This window comes from Ranitomeya variabilis, chromosome 1, assembly GCF_051348905.1.
Source record: "Ranitomeya variabilis isolate aRanVar5 chromosome 1, aRanVar5.hap1, whole genome shotgun sequence".
In the NCBI taxonomy this organism is placed as follows: domain Eukaryota; kingdom Metazoa; phylum Chordata; class Amphibia; order Anura; family Dendrobatidae; genus Ranitomeya; species Ranitomeya variabilis.
The window spans coordinates 856,827,491-856,849,978 of NC_135232.1; the positions used below are offsets into that span (position 1 = coordinate 856,827,491).

Genomic DNA, 22,488 nt, shown 5'->3' on the forward strand with positions numbered 1-22,488 from the left:
CACACCGGGTACCACTCCTTTCAGCTAAGAACAGGAAACTGAGGCTACAATTTGTACAAGCTCATCGAAATTGGACAGTAGAAGATTGGAAAAACGTTGCTTGGTCTGATGAGTCTCGATTTCTGCTGCGACATTCGGATGGTAGGGTCAGAATTTGGCGTAAACAACATGAAAGCATGGATCCATCCTGCCTTGTATGGAGCATCTTTGGGATGTGCAGCCGACAAATCTGCGGCAACTGTGTGATGCCATCATGTCAATATGGACCAAAATCTCTGAGGAATGCTTCCAGCACATTGTTGAATCTATGCCACGAAGAATTGAGGCAGTTCTGAAGGCAAAAGGGGGTCCAACCCGTTACTAGCATGGTGTACCTAATAAAGTGGCCGGTGAGTGTATTTACGTATGTTCTTTATTTACTTCACTTTTGCACTTGGGCACTTGGTCGGTAGCACGGGATATTCCCGTATAAAAGATCCCCTTCTATATGCCTATCCTGCGGAGCGCATGTGCAATACATCTCAGGTCCCGGAACTTTTGGATGCGCTCATTACTGGTTACATTTGCGTGTCAGGCAGCGTTCCAGGGAGTGCAGTCTCAGAAGTGCCTCTTCATCCAGGAATGAAATGGAAGCATCATGCGCCATTGAGCTGGATTGACATCCGTATTATTACCTCCCTTGGTGACGGTCTGCTATTTGGTTGGTGGGACGTCACTTAAATAGCCATCCCTTTCTCACTGGGTCATGCCCCCGGAAGAAGCTTGCGGGCGAAACGCGCGTCGGGGAGCACGAGGAAGGATCGGTGGACTTTCACCTTATACCGCTACCTGTCTTTGGTGACTTCATCTTGTAAGTAACTATGGCTTCTGCATTATTATGGCCGCATATGCCCGATTATGTTTGATATCCCTGTCACATGTTGCGGACTGTATTTATTTATTTACACTGTATCTTGGGCATTTAGCGGCTGCAGGTGCTGCGTAGTTAGACAAAATCTATTGCCTTTTTTTCCATTAGCAGTTATTACATGTGTAGTTTATCACTACCTGTATATTTTGGGATTGTTAAAGACATTAATGACTATACCGCATCAGGCAGTGTTACTGGCATTGATCCATTTTGGACTATATATTATTAGTATATATAGGTTGGAGTCTCCTCTATCCATTCCTTGGACACTTTGTTTATGTTTGGTCTTGTTGTGTTTTTATCGTATGTAGATTAAAAAAGATTAAATTTGTAACATATTTTTATGGGTCTCTTCATGTGGCCAAAGTAATGTAAGTCCACAATTGGTGTGTGAATTTATAGAAAGATGTTCCAATGAATGCTTTGAACTAATACTGGAGATATCAGGGATGCTGAGCAGAATTGGTGAGAATCGAATTACAGGAAGAAATCCAATGGCTGAAACAGTAATTGACATGGCACAAGGCTGTTTAAACAAAGAAGAGCCAAAGATGCTGGCAGGATGGAGGCATTTTAGGACTTCTGTCCATTGGCCACAGATTACGTGGGCAATGGGCCACATCCTTTGAATAAATTTGTACCAACTCTAGTGCTGAGGTAAGAAGAGACTGCTCACACTGCTGTCCACTGTCTTTCTGAATGTCGAGAGGCTGCTGTGACCTGGAGATGACTTGCATGACATTCTGTCAATATAACCCCAAGTCAAAGCATTGAATCTACATGCTGCAGATGCTCACAGGCATCTGTCCATAACATTTGAGTTATCGGTATCAGAAGAGTTTTTGTGGAGATTCTCTGAGCTGCTGGATGGTGGAAAGATGTTATTCCAATAGTGGTTTTTATTATTATTAGTATTTTTATCCCATAACATTTTAGGACTGATCTCTGTCAATGTATCAAAATGGTGGCAATTTTAATTTAATATAACCTGCGAAGACAAAACAAATATGATTTCCTATTTGAATTTATTTATAGTATAATTTTCTTTTTTTTTATTCATGGAGAATCCCTTTAGTAGAACTCATTGGTTATCCTTTTGGCACTGTTACTGGTACATAGGTGGAAATAATTATTTCTTATGGAAGCACTGTGCTTGATTAAATTCTGTTGACTTGGTGACTTACTCTTTTTGGGTACTCACATAGTGAATAGTAAAATCTGGCATGCCTCATGTGTATGTATTGGGGCCGTTTATAGGGGCATGTAAAGGTTTGGGCACCACAGGTCAAAGTTAGTTATTGTGAGAAGTTAAGCAAGCTGAAGATAAAATGATGTCTAAAAGGCCTAAAGTTAAAGATGACACATTTCCTTTGTAGGAAAAAATATATATGTCATTTTTAACATTTTAAAAATTACAAAACGGAAAATGGGAAGATGCAAAAGTTTGGGTACTCTTGGAGATTTGTGTGCTCAGATAACTGTGACCAATTTTTCAGACCTTAGGGTTATGGTTTGTACACTATCATCTTTAGGAAAAGCAAGGTGATGCAAATTTCCCAGCTTTATAAAAACTCAGCCTCTTCTAACCATGTTCCAAAAACTGCAGTCATGGGTTCTTCTAAGCAGCTACCCAGCACTCTGAAAATGAAAATGGTGGAGGCCCACAAAGCAGAAAAAGGCTATAAGAAGAGAGCAAAGGGATTTAACCCCTTTCTGCCATTGGACGTACTATTCCGTCCATGTGGGGTGGGCCCTACTTCCCAAGGATGGAAAAGTACGTCCAGCACGATCGGCCGCGCTCACGGGGGGAGCGCGGCCGATCGTGGCCGAGTGTCAGCTGACTATCGCAGCTGACATCCGGCACTATGTGCCAGGAGCGGTCACGGACCGCCCCCGGCACATTAACCCCCGGCACACCGCGATCAAACATGATCGCGGTGTGCTGGCGGTACAGGGAAGCATCGCGCAGGGAGGGGGCTCCCTGCGTGCTTCCCTGAGACCCCCGCAGCAACGCGATGTGATCGCGTTGCTCCGAGGGTCTCCTACCTCCTTCCTCGCTGCAGGTCCCAGATCCAAGATGGCCGCGGCATCCGGGCCAAAATAATTATTTTTTCTATAAAATAGCTTTTATCGTATAAAAGCGCCAAAACATAAAAAAATGATATAAATGAGGTATCGCTGTAATCATACTGACCCGAAGAATAAAACTGCCTTATCAATTTTACCAAACCCGGAACGGTATAAACGCCTCCCCCAAAAGAAATTAATGAATAGCTGGTTTTTGATCATTCTGCCTCACAAAAATCGGAATAAAAAGCGATCAAAAAATCTCCCGTGCCCGAACATGTTACCAATAAAAACGGCAACTCGTCCCGCAAAAAACAAGACCTCACTTGACTCTGTGGACTCAAATTTGGAAAAATTATAGCTCTCAAAATGTGGTAACGCAAAAAATATTTTTTGCAATAAAAAGCGTCTTTCAGTGTTTGATGGCTGCCAATCACAAAAATCCGCTAAAAAACCCGCTATAAAAGTAAATCAAACCCACTTTCATTACCCGCTTAGTTAGGGAAATGTATTTATTTCCATTTTCCCATTAGGGTTAGGGTTAGGGCTAGGGTTAGGGCTAGGGTTAGGGTTAGGGCTAGGGTTAGGGCTTGGGTTAGGGCTAGGGCTAGGGTTAGGGCTAGGGCTAGGGCTAGGGCTAGGGTAAGGGCTAGGGTTAGGGCTAGGGTTAGGTCTAGGGCTAGGGTTAGGGCTAGGGTTAGGGTTAGGGCTAGGGTTAGGGCTAGGGTTAGGGTTAGGGCTAGGGTTAGGGCTAGGGTTAGGGTTAGGGTTGGGGCTAGGGTTGGGGCTAGGGTTAAGGCTACATTTAGGGTTGGGGCTAAAGTTAGGGTTAGGGTTGGGGCTAAAGTTAGGGTTAGGGTTTGGATTACATTTACGGTTGGGAATAGGGTTGGGATTAGGGTTAGGGGTGTGTCTGGGTTAGAGGTGTGGTTAGGGTTACTGTTGGGATTAGGGTTAGGGGTGTGTTTGGATTAGGGTTTCAGTTATAATTGGGGGGTTTCCACTGTTTAGGCACATCAGGGGCTCTCCAAACGCGACATGGCGTCCGATTTCAATTCCAGCCAATTCTGCGTTGAAAAAGTAAAACAGTGCTCCTTCCCTTCCAAGCTCTCCCGTGCGCCCAAACAGGGGTTTACCCCAACATATGGGGTATCAGCGTACTCGGAACACATTGGAGAACAATTTTTGGGGTCCAATTTCTCCTGTTACCCTTGGGAAAATACAAAACTAGGGGCTAAAATATAATTTTTGTGGAAAAAGAAATATTTTTTATTTGAATGGCTCTGCGTTATAAACTGTAGTGAAACACTTGGGGGTTCAAAGCTCTCACAACACATCTAGATGAGTTCCTTAGGGGGTCTACTTTCCAAAATGGTGTCACTTGTGGGGGGTTTCTACTGTTTAGGTTCATTAGGGGCTCTGCAAACGCAATGTGACGCCTGCAGACCATTCCATCTAAGTCTGCATTCCAAATGGCGCTCCTTCCCTTCCGAGCCCTCCCATGCGCCCAAACGGTGGTTCCCCCCCACATATGGGGTATCAGCATACTCAAGACAAATTGGACAACAACTTTTGGGGTCCAATTTCTCCTGTTACCATTGGGAAAACACAAAACTGGGGGCTAAAAAATAATTTTGGGGGGAAATTTTTTTTTTTTTATTTTCACGGCTCTGCGTTATAAACTGTAGTGAAACACTTGGGGGGTTCAAAGTTCTCACAACACAACTAGATAAGTTCCTTGGGGGGTCTACTTTCCAAAATGGTGTCACTTGTGTTTTTTTTTTAATGTTTAGGTACATTAGGGGCTCTGCAAACGCAATATGACGCCTGCAGACCATTCCATCTAAGTCTGCATTCCAAATGGCGCTCCATCCCTTCCGAGCCCTCCCATGCGCCCAAACGGTGGTTCCCCCCCATATATGGGGTATCAGCGTACTCAGGACAAATTGGACAACATTTTTTAGGGTCCAATTTCTACTGTTACCCTCGGGAAAATACAAAACTGGGGGCTAAAAAATAATTTTTGTGGGAAAAAATTTTTGTTTTATTTTTACGGCTCTGCATTATAAACTTCTGTGAAGCACTTGGTGGGTCAAAGTGCTCACCAAACCTCTAGATAAGTTCCTTAGTGGGTCTAATTTCCAAAATGGTGTCACTTGTGGGGGGTTTCAATGTTTAGGCACATCAGTGGCTCTCCAAACGCAACATGGCGTCCCATCTCAATTCCTGTCAATTTTGCAGTGAAAAGTCAAACGGCGCTCCTTCCCTTCCGAGCTCTCCCATGCGCCCAAACAGTGGTTTACCCCCACATATGGGGTATCAGCGTACTCAGGACAAATTGTACAACAACTTTTGGCATCCAACTTCTTCTCTTACCCTTGGGAAAATAAATAATTGGGGGCGAAAATATCATTTTTGTGAAATAATATGATTTTTTATTTTTACGGTTCTGCATTATAAACTTCTGTGAAGCACTTGGTAGGTCAAAGTACTCACCACACATCTAGATAAGTTCCTTAGGGGGTCTACTTTCCAAAATGGTGTCACTTGTGGGGGGTTTCAATGTTTAGGCACATCAGTGGCTCTCCAAACGCAACATGGCGTCCCATCTCAATTCCTGTCAATTTTGCAGTGAAAAGTCAAACGGCGCTCCTTCCCTTCCGAGCTCTCCCATGTGCCCAAACAGTGGTTTACCCCAGATATGGGGTATCAGCGTACTCAGGACAAATTGTACAACAACTTTTGGGGTCAAATTTCTTCTCTTACCCTTGGAAAAATAAAAAATTGGGGGTGAAAAGATAATTTTTGTGAAAAAATATGATTTTTTATTTTTACGGTTCTGCATTATAAACTGTGAAGCACTTGGTGGGTCAAAGTGCTCACCACACCTCTAGATAAGTTCCTTAGGGGGTCTACTTTCCAAAATGGTGTTACTTGTGGGGGGTTTCAATGTTTAGGCACATCAGTGGCTCTACAAAAGCAACATGGCGTCCCATCTCAATTCCAGTCAATTTTGCATTGAAAAGTCAAATGGCGCTCCTTCGCTTCCGAGCTCTGTCATGCGCCCAAACAGTGGTTTACCCCCACATATGGGGTATCGGCGTACTCAGGACAAATTGTACAACATCTTTTGGGGTCCATTTTCTCCTGTTACCCTTGGTAAAATAAAACAAATTGGAGCTGAAGTAAATTTTGTGTGAAAAAAAGTTAAATGTTCATTTTTATTTAAACATTCCAAAAATTCCTGTGAAACACCTGAAGGGTTAATAAACTTTTTGAATGTGGTTTTGAGCATCTTGAGGGGTGCAGTTTTTAGAATGGTGTCACACTTGGGTATTTTCTATCATATAGACCCCTCAAAATGGCTTAAAATGAGATGTGGTCCCTAAAAAAAATGGTGTTGTAAAAATGAGAAATTGCTGATCAACTTTTAACCCTTATAACTCCCTAAAAAAAAAAATTGGGGTTCCAAAATGGTGCTGATGTAAAGTAGACATGTGGGAAATGTTACTTGTTAAGTATTTTGTGTGACATATCACTGTGATTTAATTGCATAAAAATTCAAATTTGGAAAATTGCAAAATTTTCAAAATTTTTGTCAAATTTCCATTTTTTTCACAAATAAACGCAGGTAATATCAAATAAATTTTACCACTGTCATGAAGTAAAATATGTCTCGAGAAAACAGTGTCAGAATCACCAGGATCCGTTGAAGCGTTCCAGAGTTATAACCTCATAAATGGACAGTGGTCAGAATTGTAAAAATTGGCCCGGTCATTAACGTGCAAACCACCCTTGGGGGTGAAGGGGTTAAAGTTGCCTTTTCCTCAGTTTGAAGTGTAATTAAGAAATGTCAGTGAACAGAGGCGGTCAAAATAAGGTCTTAAAGACCAACCAAAGTGTTGGTGAAAGCTGCTCATAGGATTGCTACGGAGGCAAATAAGACCCCGACTTGACTGCAAAAGACTTTCAGAATGATTTAGCAGACTCTTGAGGTGTGGTGCTTTGTTCTTCAGAGACACCTGCAATAAAAAAGACCTTCATGGAAGATTCATCAGAAGAAAACCTCTTGTGTGTCCTTGCCATAAAAGTCAGCATCCAAAGTATACAAAAGAACATCTAAACAAGCCTGATGCATTTTGGAAACAAGTTCTGTGGACCAACGAGGTTAAAATAGAATTCTTTGGCCACAATAATCAAAGGAATATGTTGAGAAAATGGGCACAGAGTTTCAGGAAAAGAATATTTTGACAACCATTAATCATGAGTGTGGATCAGTCATGCTTTGGTATTATACAATGAAATTTCAACAAAGTCTTGTTGCAAACATAACACCATATGTAAAAAAAAGCTGAAGTTGAAAAAAGGATGGCTTTTACAAATAAATAATGATCCTAAACACACATCAAAATCCACAATAAACTACCTCAAAAGGCGCAAGCTGTATGTTTTACAATGACCTAACAGTTCCCTAATCCGAACATCATTAAAAATCTGTGACTAAAGCTCAAAATAGCAGTGAATGCAAGACAACCCAGGAATCTCGCAGAACTGGAATAATTTTTCAAGGAAGAATGGATGAAAATCCATCAAATTAAAATTGAAAGGTTCTTGGCTGGCTACAAAATGCGTTTACAAGCTGTGATAATTTCAAAAGGGGGTGCTCCTAGATGCTAACCATGCAGGTAGGCAAAACGTTTGCATCTGCCCATGTTCCTTTTTGTTTGTATTTTTAATGTAAAAAATGTCAAATTTTTTTATTTTGTCAAAAATACAAAGGAAATGTGTCATCTTTAACTTTAGCTCTTTTAGAGATCATTAATGTTAGGGCTAGCGGAATGCACCAAATAATATAAAGGGAGATATGAGCTGCGTTCGCAGCCTGGGGTCCACCGTGCAGAGATGAAACCTGCTGCTAAGTAATGGCAGATGAACACTTGCTCAGCTCACACGTGGGCTAGACTTCACCCAGTGTCAATGGAAGTGAACTCTGTTGCTTCTCAGAGCTGCTTAAATGAAAGCTGTGCCCTGTTAATAGTCACAGGGTGCAGCTGGTGGATGCTGGTGGGATCCCTATGATTCACCCCCTCTATGCTGGTAATTGCACTTGCTTCGACCCTTGGTGGCTTTTGAGCCCGCACCTGAGGACGCCCTGAGTCAGATGCTGAGTCCAAGCGGGAGTTCCCACCCTACACTGACCGGATGTCAGGACTAATTAAAGATTTACCGCACAGAGTGCGTACAGCGCTGCTCTGGTGGACGGCACTAACCACCCTAACTAGGGCTAGGAAAGCGCACTGGTTGCAAACGGCGCCGCACTGGCGGTGGCTGCTAATTGATGCAGTAATTCGTGTCTAGTGCTGGATAGCACAATCTGGCACTAGATAGCTCAATCACCCAATTACTTTCAACAACACTAGGGATGGGAATGATTAAGGACATTTCACCAGTTTCAGTCATACATCCACACACACATGATTTCAGTTCTCTACTATCACATGGCTAAGCGACCATGCGAGCCTTTTATAGATGGTCCAATCGGAACCGCTCAGGACCAGAGCATGTGGCCTCTGAACTCCAATGAGAGGTCATCCCACAGGCATGCTCAGTAGACGAAAAGCAGGACTTAGTCCCTGGAGTGTCTGCTCGCCACTGATCAATGCTGGTTACAAAGGCTGAACCTGGGGCGGCAGCTGTAACCAGATGCACAATATCAGCTTGAGCCAGATGCTGGAACTGACATCTCTGCTAAGCAGACTCCACTGCAACTCGGGAAGAATGGGAGACCGCAGAGGACATGGTTCGAGATTCCCCCTGTGCAGTGGCGGGAATTTGAAACACCTAACAATTTCATCTTCAACTTGCTTAACTGTTCACAATAACAGTAATTTTGACCAGGGGTGCCCAAAGTTTTACATACTGCTGTACATCTCTAGCTTTCTTTCTATTTGCAAGAATAATGTCTATGACGAGTGAAAAAACAACCTCTTACGCATGGCCAGAGAAAGTTGAAGAATCAATTCTATGCAAATTTCAACCTTTTACACTCGCATAATACAAAAATACAAGTATAATAAATGAATTAACCTTTTGATAATGAAAAGCACTACCAGAAAATATTTTCTTAACTTATCAAGCCTCCAGTAACATACGACTGGGACATGTAATAAATTCCATTTTGGTTCATGAAAAAAATTCCACCCCATACACAATAACGTCTATCAGAATGAATGATATCTAGCTATTACTATTACTAATATTATGTAAAAAGTGTCTAATAATGTGTACAGTCACCAAGCAGTCAAACCTTTTTTAAGGCCTTACAACGGGACCAAAAGTGCACCTTGGACTCTGTTACTCTTGAGGGAAATCAGAATCCTAATTTCACAGCTGGTAATTTATTGATCCACTTTACCTACCTACGTAAAGGACGCCCTCTTTTGTCTTTCCTGCTGCTTCCGCCACACCCTGTTTGGTTTTTTCAGCAGCTGCCACGACTCCCTCTTTAGCTTTGGAAAGCCCTTTCATGAATACATCCATAGCTAACGACTGTGTGCTCACCAGTGCTGGAAAACAAGCCGTTCATGGGAAACTGTTGATAACTTGACTTCATACAAATATTAGTGTTTTCTATACTAAAATATGAGGCAACATTTTATGTAGTCAAGCAACAAACTATCTAATTGCCAACCTGCATTTTGTCTGCATGACATGAAGTCAACCCTTTTAGAGGTGTGAAATGTAATCAATCTATCTATATCTATCTATTCTTTATTACATATGTTGGTAACAAAATATTCTTAGACTTTAGTATATTAGGGTTAAAATGTCAAGTTAAATAATAAAGTCTAAGAATATTTTATTACCAATATATGTGATAAAGAATAGATAGATATAGATAGATTGATAAATAAATAGATATAGATAGAAAGATAGATAGATAGATAGATAGATAGATAGATAAATAGATGGATAGATAGATAGATATGTATATGTAATAGATAGATAGGAGATAGATATGGGATAGATAGATAGATAGATAGATAGATAGATAGATAGATAGATAGATACATAATAGATAGATAGATCGATCGATCGATCGATCGATAGATAGATAGATACGAGATAGATAGATAGATAGATAGGAGATAGATAGATAGATAGATAGTTAAATAGATAGGAGAAAGATAGTAAGATAGATAAATGTGTGATAGATAGATAAATAGATAGGGAAAAGATAGTAAGATAGATAGATAAATGTGTGATAGATAGATAGATAAATAGATAGGAGATAGATAGATAGATCGATAGATAGATAGATAGATAGATAGATAGATAGATAGATAGATAGGAGATAGATAGATAGATAGATAGATAAATAGATAGGAGAAAGATAGTAAGATAGATAAATGTGTGATAGATAGATAAATAGATAGGGAAAAGATAGTAAGATAGATAGATAAATGTGTGATAGATAGATAGATAGATAAATAGATAGGAGATAGATAGATAGATAGATAGATAGATAGATAGATAGATAGATAGATAGATAGATTGATAGATATGGGATAGATAGATATGGGATAGATAGAGAAATAGATGGATAGATAGAGGGATGGATAGATAGCTGATAGATAAATAGATATGAGATGGATGGACATGAGCTATGGATATAAAATAGACATAAGAATGGTTGATAGATTGGTATGAGATGGATAAATTGATACTTTAGCTAGACAGCACATAAATAGAATGATAGAATATTAGATATGATAGCTAGATAGATAATAAATGAAGCATTGCCAGTATAAGCCAGTCTTACAGCTGACATAACTGACAGATTATATTACCGTATAGTATTATAGCTATGTGTCTTTAACCCCGGTAGAATAAGCTACAAATGGGTACAATACATACATATGCATTTAATAATACTTACACAGACCTTTGGTTCTTGAGTGCTGACTGAGAGATGATATCTGATCTTCGGTAACAAGTTAAAAATTCAGCACATTTCGGTTAAATAAATCCCATACATTCACGTGCAAAGCCCTGATACTATGTAGCTCATTCAGATGTATGTAGTAGGCACTGGGTGAGAAATGACCGTAAATACTATCAATAATAAGTGGATGGAAAAGGGATGACTTTTACTCTACAGGAGCAGCTCCTTCGTGTGACTCGTACTCCCTTCTTCCCCAACACCCTCTTCATCTCCCTCCTCCTCTTTCCTCTTTTTCACATGCCTGATTTGTCAGTGTGAAAACAGAAAAATCGTAGGCAGCCTCCCAAGCTGGACCACTTGTAAGCTTGCTGCTTCCCTGGCAAACAATGAGAGCCATTATCAGCAGGATTCCTCTAGATTCAGGTCACACTAGAAAATGATTCCATGGATCATGATAATTAGCCATGCAGATGTAGACTAGCAGCAGCCACATCTGTCCAGAAGCAGGAGCTTTAAGAAAGGTGCATTAGTCAAGCACACACATTCCGTATGAGCAGCTTTCTCACTCCAGCAGCTGGGGTAGTCACGCTGTGCTGAATTATTCATTGCTAAATTAATATGATTGCACAATAAATATCTTCCACCACAAAACCATAGTCACATGCCTGGAGCTCTGTATCAGGTAGTATTGTAAGGCTTCTTTCACATTTCCGTTGGTACGCGGCCGTCGCTAAGCGTCGGCGCGATGTACCGATGGACGTTGTGAACATTCTGTGCAACATGGGCAGCGGACGCAGTGTTTCAACGCGTCCGCTGCCCATAGTAGGGGAGGAGGGGGTGGAGTTCTGGCCACGCCTGCGCACTTAAAATTGCAGGACCCAACGTACGAAAAAACGTTCCCTTGAACGTTTTTTCGCTACGACGGTCCGCCAAATACCGACGCATCCAGTGCACGACGGACGCAACGTGTGGCCGTACATCGTGATCCGTCGGCAATACAAGTCTATGGGAAAAAACGCATCCTGCGGGCACATTTGCAGGATGCGTTTTTTCCCAAAACGACGCATTGTGACTAATCTAAAAAGACGGAAGTGTGAAAGTAGCCTTAGACGTCATCTCACGACAGTGGGATTGGGAGTCATTAAAAAAATAATCCTCTGATACATGCTTTTTGTTAAATATGTAAAGCAGGAAATTTGACAAAGATATTGTGCTTCACTTATTACTCAATGACAGTATTTTCTGGGATTCCTATTGACTATTTGAGACCATTATTAGCATATATCATACCATTCTCTTTGTATATTTACATGAACCACAGTTTTGTTAGGTCTCATATACAAGGCCATATAATATGGACCCGCATCAGTCTCACAGACATGCTATGGACCCATATGTTGATTTTATACAGATACACACAAAGGGTTGTACTATCTGAAGATGTAAAAAATAATGACATTAGGAAAAGATGATCCAGCATCCAAAGGCAAAATTCCATCATGGGTATAGACACAGCCATGTGTTTTGAACATCCATTGCGTTCTTTTACAAAGCTGTGCTCGTGAGATGAGAGGTCCCGGTGCTAGCGGTGGCATCGGGTCCCCCCACTGCCCCTAAAAATTGCATGTTCCACTGTTTTGGCATTCTGTATGCTGCTATAGTTGAAATTAATGATGAAAGAGTGAAGCATTCGCTCCCTCCCCCACCATTCTTCCTCAGCGTCTGAGATCAGACGTCTCAGCACAGCGAGCAAGATGACATCACTTTACTACACCCGCTGTACCGAGCAGTTAAGACAAACCTTCAGAACTCTCACTGCAGATAATGGAGCAGCGAAGGAATGAGGAGTAGAGGTGAGTATTTAATTTGTTTATTTATATCAGTGAGTAAATTTTGGTAGGCCTAATACTGTATGGAGGACTATGGGGAGTGCATTACACAATATGGAGGACTATTTAGGGTGCATAATACTACATGGAGGACTATAGGGGGAGCCTTATACTACATGGAGGAAAATGGGATGCATTATAATATAGGTTGAACTATGGGGAGTGCATTATACTATATGGAGGCATATGGGGTGCATTATACAGTATTGAAGACTATTTAGGCTGCATTATACTATATGGAGGAATATGAGGGTGCATTATACTACATGGAGGACTTTGGGGTGCATTATACTATATGGAGGTGCATTATACTATATGGAGAACTATAGGTAGTGTATTATACTATATGGAGAACTATGGGAGTACATAATACTATATTGAGGACTATGGGGGTGCATTTTACTATATGGAGTCTTATTTGGGGTGCATTATACAATATGGAGGTTTATGGAGGGTGCAATATATTACATGGAGGACTAAGGGAAATAAATTATACTATGGTATATGAAGGACTATGAGGAGTGCATTATACGACATGGAAGACTCTGGGGTGTATTGTACTATATGAAGGACTATGAAGGGTACATTATACTTTATGGAGGACTGTGTGGGGTGCCTAATAGTTTATGCAGCACTGTGTGGGATGGTATTATACTATATGGATAACTATATAGATACATTATACTATATGGAGGGCAATGTAACATGCATTATGCTACATGGAAGACTATGGGAGGTGCATTATACTGCATGGTGGAGTACGGGAAGTAAGTTCATCCATTATAAGTTCATGCTAAAAACATACAACTCTGCCCTTCACCTCTCCAAACAAACCTATTTCAACACCCTCATCACCTCACTGTCCAATAACCCTAAACCTCTCTTCGACACTTTCCAGTCCCTACTCAATCCAAGAGAGCAGGCCCCAACCACAGATCTCCGCGCTGACGATCTGGCCAATTACTTCAAAGAAAAAATTGAGCACATTCGACAGGAAATCATCTCCCAATCTCTTCATACCAGACACTGTCCTCCCTCCCCCACTGCATCTAGTTCACTCTCTGACTTTGAACCAGTTACTGAAGAAGAAGTAAGCAGGCTCCTTGCATCTTCTCACCCGACCACTTGCACCAGTGACCCCATTCCGTCACATCTCCTCCAGTCCCTTTCCCCGGCTGTCACCTCTCACATAACAAAAATATTCAACCTTTCCCTCACTTCCGGTATTTTTCCCTCCTCATTTAAGCATGCCATCATACATCCATTACTTAAAAAACCCTCCCTCGACCAAAACTGTGCCGCTAATTATAGACCTGTCTCTAATCTTCCCTTCATCTCTAAACTCCTGGAACGCCTGGTCCACTCCCGTCTTACCCGCTATCTCTCAGATAACTATCTTCTCGACCCTCTTCAATCTGGCTTCCGCTCTTTACACTCTACTGAAACTGCCCTCACTAAAGTCTCTAATGACCTACTAACAGCTAAATCTAATGGTCACTACTCCATGCTAATTCTCTTGGATCTCTCCGCAGCATTCGACACTGTGGATCATCAGCTCCTCCTCACTATGCTCCGCTCCATTGGCATCAAGGACACCGTTCTCTCTTGGTTCTCCTCCTATCTCTCTGACCGATCCTTCACTGTATGTTTTGCTGGTTCCTCCTCCTCTCACCTTCCCCTTACTGTTGGGGTTCCTCAAGGATCAGTCCTAGGCCCCCTCCTCTTCTCTTTGTATACTGCCCCTATTGGACAAACAATCAGTAGATTTGGGTTCCAGTACCATCTCTATGCTGATGACACCCAATTATACACCTCTTCTCCTGCTTTCACTCCGACCTTCTTAGAAAACACCAGTGATTGTCTTACCGCTGTCTCTAACATCATGTCCTCCCTCTATCTGAAACTGAACCTGTCAAAAACTGAACTCCTCATGTTCTCTCCCTCTACTAACCTACCTTTGCCTGACATTGCCATCTCCGTGTGCGGTTCCACCATTACTCCAAAGCAACATGCCCGCTGCCTTGGGGTCATCCTTGATTCCGAGCTTTCATTCACCCCCCACATCCGATCACTGGCTCGCTCTTCTTATCTGCATCTCAAAAACATTTCTAGAATTCGCCCTTTTCTTACTTTCGACTCTGCAAAAACTCTTACTGTTTCTCTTATTCATTCCCGTCTGGACTATTGTAACTCTCTACTAATCGGCCTCCCTCTTACCAAACTCTCCCCGCTCCAATCTGTCCTGAATGCTGCTGCCAGGATCATATTCCTCACCAACCGTTACACCGATGCCTCTACCTTGTGCCAGTCATTACACTGGCTACCCATCCACTCCAGAATCCAGTACAAAACTACTACCCTCATCCACAAAGCACTCCATGGCTCAGCACCACCCTACATCTCCTCTCTGGTCTCAGTCTACCACCCTACCCGTGCCCTCCGCTCCGCAAATGACCTCAGGTTAGCATCCTCAATAATCAGAACCTCCCACTCCTGTCTCCAAGACTTTACACGTGCTGCTCCGATTCTTTGGAATTCACTACCTAGGTTAATACGATTAATCCCCAATCCCCACAGTTTTAAGCGTGCCCTAAAAACGCATTTGTTCAGACTGGCCTACCGCCTCAACGCATTAAACTAACTATCCCTGTGTGGCCTATTAAAAATAGAAAAAAAAACAAAACACATAATCAGGTTCCTTGCATCGTGTTCTCATACACTTTATGCAGTTAATAGCACTCTGTGTCTGTACTGCTACATACTTAGGCTGTTAACTGGTTCATGCAGCTTTACATGAACACCTGAGCCTTACACTATGGCTGGTCCAAATAACTAAAGCAATTGTCACCATCCACCTCTCGTGTCTCCCCCTTTTCCTCATAGTTTGTAAGCTTGCGAGCAGGGCCCTCATTCCTCCTGGTATCTGTTTTGAACTGTGATTTCTGTTATGCTGTAATGTCTATTGTCTGTACAAGTCCCCTCTATAAGTTGTAAAGCGCTGCGGAATATGTTGGCGCTATATAAATAAAAATTATTATTATTATTATAAGGAGGACTATAAGGTGGATTATACTATATGGAGGACTATGGTGGATACACTATAGTATATAGCGGATGATGAGGTTTGTATTATACTATGTGGAGTACAATAGTGTGTAATATATTATATGGAGGGCAATGTGGAGTGCATTAAACTATATGGAGGACTAAGGGGGTGCATTATACTGTATAGATGACTATGTGGTGTGCAATATACTATATGAAGGACTATGGTTGGTGCATTATACTATATGGAGGACTATTTGGGGGCATTATTGTATATGGAGGACAATAGGAGGTGCATTATACTATAGGGATTATTATGAGAGTGCATTATACTACATGGGGAGTATAGGGAGTGCTTTATACTACATATAGAACTAAGGAGGTGAATTAAACTATATGGAGGATTATGGGGTGTATTATACTATATGAAGGACTAACATTTGTGCATTATACTATATAGAGGACTATTTGGGTACATTATTCTATATGGAGGTCAATTGGTTGTGCATTAAACTATAGTGATTATTATGGAGAGTGCATTATACTACATAGGGCCTATACGGAGTGCTTTATACTACGTGTAGGACTAAGACGATGCATTATACTCTTAAATGTAAAGTACTGCGGAATATGCTTACCCTATAGAAATAAAAATTATTATTATTATACTATATGGAGGACTACTGGGGCACATTATACTTTATGGAGGACTATAGGATGCATTACAAATGCCGGCAAAAAAAATCTTTACAAGTTCAACGAAACCACAAAATCTTCACATTAAAATGTTTTATTATAAATATTTTGTTACAGTTAGTATTGCAAAGTGAAAGCTGAACTTTGATTGGTTGCTATGGGCAACCAAGTGTTAGGGGTCGAGTTCCTGCCTCTGCACAGGGGGAATCTCGAGCCATCTCCACTGCGGTCTCCCATTCTTCTCCTGCCGCAGTGGAGCCTGCTCAGCGGAGGCGTCGGTCCCAGCATCATGCTCAGTTTGACACTGTGCGAAGGGTTACTGCTGTCCTTCCAGCTTCTGCTATTGTGGCCAGTACTGGTCAGCAGCGAGCAGATGTCTTTGGGACTAAGTCCTACTTTTCCCCTTGTGAGCATGCCCAGGGTAAGATCTCTCATTGGAGATCAAGGGTCACATGCTCAGGTACTGCAGCAAATCCTATTGGTCCTCTAGGAAGGTCCTGAAGGTGTTCAACGTCTGTGGCAGTCTCTCATTGGTCCTTCTAGGAAGGTCCTGTACTTGCTGCAGCTATAAGAAGTGCGCATGACCCCACGGGCATGTGCTAGTGTCAATTTATGTATGAGCTTAGCGCCAGTGTGGTCATGTTTGTGTGTGTGTATTCAGGGACCCAGCTGAAATAAGCCCCTAGAATGCTGGCACCTCCGGCGAGGAGTTTCATGTTTGCATTTGATTGCATGACCACCATCTGCTCTACTGAGTAGCTGTGTTCCCCTGTGAGCCAAACAGGGCACAGCGTTATCCTTGCTAACAGACTCTGTGAAGTAACAGAGTCTGTTTATATTACTAAATTGTACCACCATATCTAGCTGCAGGTGCTTTCCTGCAGGGTGGATCCCGGGTTGCGAACGCACCAACTTCTTCTAATAAATATATATATTCGGTGCGTTCCACCAACCCTAACACCAAGCCAGTGTTGCTATTATCTCCCACATTGTGTGCACTTTTTAGAACCAAAATCATGACATGGATTGTACATGTGATTTTTTTTGCTGCACTAATGTAGATTTTTTTTGCCTACACTTTATACTACATAGAGGGCTATGGGGTACATTATACTATAAGGAGGACTATGGGAGTGCATTATAGTAAATGGAGAACTATGAGGGGTGCATTATACTACATGGAGGACTATGAGGAGTGCATTATAATACATGGAGGACTATGGGGGTGCATTATACTACATGGAGGACTATGGAGTGCATTATATTATATGGAGGATTATGGGGGGCATTATACTATATGGAATACTTTTTGTGTTGGACTATGGGGAGTGCTTTATAGTATATGGATCACTACAAGGAGGTGCATTATGCTATATAGAGAACTATGGGGTGCAGTATACTATATAGAGGACCAGGGGAGATGCATTATTCTATATAGATAGCTATGTGGTGAATTGCACTATATAGAGGACTATGGGGCCCATTATGCAATATGAAAGACTATTTGGGGAGCATTATACTGTATCAAGGACTATAGAAGATGCATTATACTACATGGAGGATTATGGGGGGCATTATACTATATGGAGCACTATATGGAGCACTATTTTGGGTACTTTATATTATATGAAAGACTATAGGGAGTGCATTGCATTACATGAAGAGCTGTAGTAGGGGGAATTATACTATATGGAGGACTATAAAGCAGCATTATACTATATGAAGGACTATAGGGTGTATTATACTACATGGAGAACTGTGGGGGTGCATTATACTATATGGATGACTATGGGTTGAATTATACTATATGGTGGGCTATGGGAGGACTGTATACCATGTGGAGGACTATGGTGGGTGCATTATACTATATGGAGGACTTTAGGGGTGCATTATACCTTATAGAGGACTATGGGAAGTGCATTATACTATATAGACATATATGGGGTGAATTATACCATGTAGAGGACTTTGGTGTCCATTGTATAATATAGAAGACTATTTGGGGTGCCTTATACTATGCAAAGGATTATGGGTGCTGCATTACACTACATGGAGGATTATGGGGGTGCATTATACTATATGGAGCACTATTTTGGGTGCATTATATTATATGAAGGACTATAGGGAGGGCATAACATTATATGGAGGACTATAGAGCTCTAATATACTAAATGAAGGACTCTGGGTGTGTATTAGACAAAATGGAGGAATATGGGGAACATTACACTATATGGATGACTATGATTTCAATTATGCTATATGGAGGGCTATGGGGAACTGTATATCATATGGAGGACTATGGGGGTGCATTATACTATATGGAGCACTATGAGGTGCTTTATACTACACAGTGGACTATTGAGGTGTATTTAATTATATGGGTGACTATTTGGAGTACATTTTACTTTATTAAGAACTATGGGGATGCATTTCACTATATGGAGGTTTATGGAGAATGTTTTATTCTATAGGGAGGACTAAAGGTTTATTACACTATATGGTGGACTATAATGGGTGCATTGTACTATATTTAGAGCTATAGCAGTGCATTATTGTATATGGAGGACTATGGGAGGTTCATTATACTAAATTGAGGACAATGTGGGGTGCATTGTACTAAATGGAGGGCTAAGAGAATGCATTATACTCTATGAAGGACTATGGGAGCACTCCACATTCTCCTTCATATAGTATAATACACATCCCATAGTCCTCCATTTAGTATAATGCACCCCCATAGTCCTTTATATAGTTTAATGAACACCCATAGTCCTCCTTATAGTATAATGCACCCCCATAGCCCTCCACATAGTATAGTGCACCTTCATAGTCCTCCATGTAGTATAATGCACCTCCTAAAGTCCACTATGAAGTATAATTCACCCCATAGTCTGCCACATAGTATAATGCACTCCAAATAGCTCTAGATGTAGTATAGTGGGACCAGTAGTCCTCCAAATATATATCCTTCGTATAATTTTTTGAGACAATGGCGTGCACACTGGAAAAAGGAACCAGGTGCAGGCTGAACTTGGAGTAGATCCAATTAAATCATAAATTCAGGAAAAAACAGCCGCACTCTAAATTTCTTAAACCATTTTCTCTTAAGCAAGGTTTGAAAAAGACCCGTCACTGGGTCGAAACGTTACCTCAACATACTTATGTTTACTGTGGTGACTTCAATAAACGTTTGCCTATGATATGCAATTGAAAATCCAAATTTAGAGTGCGGCTGTTTTTTCCTGAATTTATCCTTCATATAATGCTCCACTGAGAGAGAATGGGGCCCATTGTACTATATGAAGGAGAATTTGGGGTGCATTATACTATATGCAGGACTATGGGGTACTTTATACTATATGGAGGACTATGTTCGGTGTATTATTCTATATGGGGGACTATGGATTTCATTATACTATATTGCAAAACAAGAGGGGTGCATTATACTATATGGAGGACAATTGTTGGATCCGTTATACTATATGGAGGACTACAGGAGATGCATTTTACTACATGGAGGACTATGGGGTGCATCATATATGGAGGACTATGGGGGATGTTTTATACCATACGGAGGACTTTCAGGGGTGTATTATGTAAAATGGAGAACTATAAGACTCATTTTACTATATGGAGGAGTATGGGTGCATTATACTATATGTAGAACTATGGCTAGTGCATTATACTACTTGAATGACTATGGGGTGTGTTGTGAATTTGCTTTTTGCTCCCTCTAGTGGTTACTAGTTTTTTGAATCTGGTTTTTCTGTCATTCCTTTTATCTGCACCTGGGTCGTTAGTTAGGGGTGTTGCTATATAAGCTCCCTGGACCTTCAGTTCTATGCCTGGCAACGTAGTTATCAGAGCTAGTCTGCTGTGCTCTTGTCTACTGATCCTGGTTCCAGTTATATCAGCTAAGTCTGCCTTTTGCTTTTTGCTATTTGTTTTGGTTTTGTATTTTTGTCCAGCTTGTTCCAAATCTACATCCTGACCTTTGCTGGAAGCTCTAGGGGGCTGGTGTTCTCCCCCCGGACCGTTAGACGGTTCGGGGGTTCTTGAATTTCCAGTGTGGATTTTGATAGGGTTTTTGTTGACCATATAAGTTAAATATAAATTAAATATTATATAAATATAAGTTAAATATATAAATAAAGAAATACCTTTCTTTATTCTGCTATCAGTAAGCGGGCCTCTCTGTGCTAAACCTGGTTCATTTCTGTGTTTGTCATTTCCTCTTACCTCACCGTCATTATTTGTGGGGGGCTTCTATCCAGCTTTGGGGTCCCCTTCTCTGGAGGCAAGAAAGGTCTTTGTTTTCCTCTACTAGGGGTAGCTAGATTCTCCGGCTGGCGCGTGTCATCTAGAATCAACGTAGGAATGATCCCCGGCTACTTCTAGTGTTGGCGTTAGGAGTAGATATATGGTCAACCCAGTTACCACTGCCCTATGAGCTGGATTTTTGTATTCTGCAGACTTGCTGATATCTCTGAGACCCTCGCCATTGGGGTCATAATAGTTTGCCAGGCCAGTATTAAATGTTTAATGCATTGCAGAAGAGGGATTATAAGAAAGAAGATTCTGAGTTTTTTTTTTTTTTTTTTTCTTCTTCCCCTTTACCTCAGAGTGGCTATGCTTGCTGCAGACATGAATGTCCAGACCTTGATTACAAGTGTGGACCAGCTGGCTACTCGTGTGCAGGGCATACAAGACTATGTTATCAGAAATCCTATGTCAGAACCTAAAATACCGATTCCTGAACTGTTTTCCGGAGACAGGTTTAAGTTTAGGAATTTCGTGAATAATTGTAAATTGTTTTTGTCCCTGAGACCCTGTTCATCTGGAGATTCTGCTCAGCAAGTAAAAATTGTTATTTCGATCTTACGGGGCGACCCTCAGGATTGGGCTTTTTCGCTGGCACCAGGAGATCCGGCATTGGCTGATCTTGATGCGTTTTTTCTGGCGCTCGGTTTACTTTATGAGGAACCCAATCTTGAGATTCAGGCAGAAAAGGCCTTGCTGGCTATGTCTCAGGGGCAGGACGAGGCTGAAGTGTATTGCCAAAAATTTCGGAAATGGTCCGTGCTGACACATTGGAACGAGTGTGCACTGGCCGCTAATTTTAGAAATGGCCTTTCTGAAGCCATTAAGAATGTTATGGTGGGTTTTCCCATTCCCACAGGTCTGAATGATACTATGGCACTGGCTATTCAAATTGACCGGCGGTTGCGGGAGCGCAAAACCGCAAATTCCCTCATGGTGTTGTCTGAACAGACACCTGATTTAATGCAATGTGATAGAATCCTGACTAGAAATGAGCGGAAAATTCATAGACGCCGGAATGGCTTGTGCTACTACTGTGGTGATTCTACACATGTTATCTCAGCATGCTCTAAACGTATAGCTAAGGTTGTTAGTCCTGCCACCGTTGGTAATTTGCAACCTAAATTTATTCTGTCTGTAACTTTGATTTGCTCACTGTCATCTTATCCTGTCATGGCGTTTGTAGATTCAGGTGCTGCCCTGAGTCTCATGGATCTCTCATTTGCTAAGCGCTGTGGTTTTACTCTTGAACCATTAGAAAATCCTATTCCTCTTAGGGGTATTGATGCTACACCATTGGCAGCAAATAAACCGCAGTATTGGACACAGGTTACCATGTGCATGACTCCTGAACACCTCGAGGTGATACGTTTCCTGGTTTTACATAAAATGCATGATTTGGTTGTTTTAGGGCTGCCATGGTTACAGACCCATAATCCAGTCCTGGACTGGAAGGCTATGTCAGTCTCAAGTTGGGGCTGTCGTGGTATTCATGGGGATTCCCTGCCTGTGTCTATTGCTTCTTCTACGCCTTCGGAAGTTCCGGAGTATTTGTCTGATTATCAGGATGTCTTCAGTGAGTCTGAGTCCAGTGCACTGCCTCCTCATAGGGACTG

The 22,488-nt window shown here is 41.5% G+C and overlaps 1 protein-coding gene across 2 annotated transcripts in view; it reads right to left on the bottom strand.

Moving 5' to 3' along the window:
- Positions 1-11,186, bottom strand: part of SNCA (synuclein alpha) — a 215,365-nt gene extending 204,179 nt beyond the window's left edge. The window contains exons 1-2 of one of the 2 annotated variants that reach the window (XM_077277198.1): positions 10,923-11,186; positions 9,397-9,543 (exon numbers count right to left, since the gene is read on the bottom strand). In XM_077277198.1, the coding sequence (XP_077133313.1) occupies positions 9,397-9,517 (121 nt within the window). In that variant the 5' untranslated portion in view covers positions 9,518-9,543; positions 10,923-11,186. Of the gene's footprint in view, positions 1-9,396; positions 9,544-10,916 lie in introns of both variants that reach the window. The other variant, XM_077277187.1, reaches the window with a different exon arrangement.
- Positions 11,187-22,488: the final 11,302 nt, after the last annotated feature.